The sequence below is a fragment of the Prosopis cineraria genome, unplaced genomic scaffold, assembly GCF_029017545.1.
Source record: "Prosopis cineraria cultivar Desert tree isolate PC_DT_omini unplaced genomic scaffold, ASM2901754v1 PC11, whole genome shotgun sequence".
NCBI classification, from domain to species: domain Eukaryota; kingdom Viridiplantae; phylum Streptophyta; class Magnoliopsida; order Fabales; family Fabaceae; genus Prosopis; species Prosopis cineraria.
In genome coordinates this window covers 8,361,665-8,364,156 of record NW_026555342.1, presented here as the reverse complement: position 1 = coordinate 8,364,156, position 2,492 = coordinate 8,361,665, and the positions used below count along the sequence as shown (strand labels likewise).

Below are 2,492 nucleotides of genomic sequence, written 5' to 3'. Positions count from 1 at the left end.
ATAAGTGGGATTCACTTTTCATGAGTTAAGGTGTAATTTTATCTTTAAATTATTTTCAAAGAGAAATGTTGTCCTTATTATTTAAAAATTATAAAATTAAATAAAAATAAAATTATAATAATATTAAATAAAATAATATTAAATGTATATATAAAAATAAAATTATAATAATATTAAATAAAAATAATAAATATAAATTATAATTTTATAACTTATTAAATATAAATAAATTTTAATTAAGTAGAATCAAAATTATTGTTAAAATGTCACAAAATTGGGGGAAAATAAAATGTACGTATTCTTTCTTGCTATCGCGTAGGCCCCATTGCTTGCCATTTCCTAATAAAGTTTTCCACATAAGAAGAATTTTAAAGAAAATGGAAAAATGGTGCAAAAAAAGAAAGGTGAGGGAAAAATAATTAAATTACAGAGGAGTCCAGCACGACTTCGTTTTCGGGTCCCACACTCCGGGAATCAAGAACTTGTGGCGTGCCACGCCGTACACGTTGAAGGATCCGAAATTCCTACGGTCTAACAACACCTTTCCCGGGTTTCCCGGCGATGATCCGCTTCCGAACACCCCCTTGCACGACGCCGTCGCGTCCACCTCCTCATTCCTGTATTCCACGTAGAACCCCTCCCCGTGCGGGTTCGTCACCGCTCCCATCAACCCCCCCGCCAGCGACATCACCATCGTGTCCGCTCCCAGGTTCGAACTCGGCGGCCTCAGCACCGGCGACCCTCTCGGCGAGTGCACGTCCCTCACGAACGGCCAGGCACATATGGGGCACTCGTTCTCCGGATTACCCACCAACACGTACGCCTGCGGCTTGTCATTTAGAGCTGCGCCGTCATCGAGAGCAGTTATATTATGATAGTCAGTGCCGATCAGTATTACAATTAAATATCCTAGAGACAAAGGCATGCTTTCGGGAAAAAAGGCGAGAAAGATTACTTAAGCTGCCGTGCTGCCAGCAGCTTCCGGCGCACATGTTCTGGACGGTGACGCCGTCGGAGGCGACAATGATGGCGAGAAGGTTGTTGTTGCCACCGGTGAGGCCGGGGATCAATGCCATGATCATGTCCTTGATCAAGACTTTGCCCTGAGAGTAACCGGGGTCCTGCTTCTGGCTCACCACTCTGACGCTGATGGGACCTGGTGGTTTTCTGGCGAACGTTTGGTAGCTCTCCACGACCTTCCACCAGGTGGCCACGTTGGGTTGGGGCACCCTGTCGGCGTTGATGGACTTGAGGAAGGCCAGAATCTTGTTCTTCTGCACCTTGGTGACGTTGCCGTACCACAGAAGGGCGACGTCGATGCTGCCGGTGAGCAGGTCGCCGTCGTTGTAAGCGAGGGGAGGTAAGGGCCTCTCCACGGCGAGGGAGGCAGCCTTGGCAGTGGGGAGGAGCAGAGCGAGAGCCAGAAGGACGGCGAGGGAAGCAGGCGGCATTTTGGGTCGTAAATCTTGATGCCAACGTTTTTATGAGCGCTGGTTCCTAATTGCTATATATGCCTCGGTGGGTCGTGTTGCTATTTGCGGGCATTATCAATACCTCAGGTTCAGGTGTGGAGCCTCAATTTAGAAAATGGACAGCCCGTTTTACGGTGACCAGAGTGCATGCCACTGCGTTGTTCCATGAACGGTGTTATGATACAGGGAAGACTGCTATAATTGCGAAGCCAATAATTAGTAAACGTGGCTTCAGTCAGGGGAACGGGTCAAATCGTCCAAACCCTTGGCCCTTAGAGCTGCTCCTTAATTACACATTCCATCTGTTAAGCTGTTTCATCGCTCTTTCTAAGCGCCACGCCAGAGAGACGCTTTCATGTTGCAGATATAACACATCAACACCACCTATCAGTCTAACAAGCTCGTCGCCTTACTTAATTAATCCGCCTTCGATTCTCATGTCATGACGCCATTTCTTACATATTTTTACTTTTTTGACCTGAAAAACATGCTCCCTTCCAGCGTTCATGCCAATATTGCTCTCTTTATCATTTGTGATGACTCGTGATTTCACCAAATCTTAACCCGGGATAAATTTATATGGAATATAATGAGCACTTGAAGACTGTACAAGCATCGTTTCTTATATGTTTTTTATTACATTATTTAATAAATATTATATATTTGTATTGTTATTGTCAAGAAACATATGCTCATGAGATACACGCTATATAATATGCATTTAATATATAAAAATAAAGTTTTTGCTTATTATTTTTATAGATTGAATAGGATACCTAGCCCGAGCATCAAAACTGGAGTCTAAAATTATCTTGTCCCACATCGGGCCAGAATTCCAGTCACGTTGATTCACAAATGATTTAGTACTCATAGACTAATTCACAACTATATGGGATCAAACACGTAATGGTTTCACAAATATGATTTAGAAGCTGGATTTAAAATTCGCTTTACAAAGGCGTTGATCCTAATTAACAAACTTGGACGATACATGCACAAGCAATCTAATCCATAAATATG

At 43.1% G+C, this 2,492-nt stretch overlaps 1 protein-coding gene across 1 annotated transcript; it reads right to left on the bottom strand.

Moving 5' to 3' along the window:
* Positions 1–271: 271 nt before the first annotated feature.
* On the bottom strand, positions 272–1,992 carry LOC129286795 (protein EXORDIUM-like 2). The gene is made up of 2 exons (XM_054922847.1): positions 956–1,992; positions 272–843 (listed from the first exon to the last, which is right to left on the bottom strand). Exons 1-2 carry the CDS (start codon positions 1,449–1,451, stop codon positions 425–427), a joined length of 915 nt encoding a protein of 304 aa, XP_054778822.1. The 5' UTR covers positions 1,452–1,992; the 3' UTR covers positions 272–424.
* Between the last annotated feature and the right edge of the window lie 500 nt (positions 1,993–2,492).

Bases quoted from the DNA above. Each gene is read 5' to 3' on its own strand.
- LOC129286795 (XM_054922847.1), bottom strand. From the start codon at position 1,451: ATGCCGCCTGCTTCCCTCGCCGTCCTTCTGGCTCTCGCTCTGCTCCTC. The intron at 844-955 runs GTAATCTTTCTC...ATGACGGCGCAG, and splicing joins CTGGCAGCACGGCAGCTTAA to CTCTAAATGACAAGCCGCAG.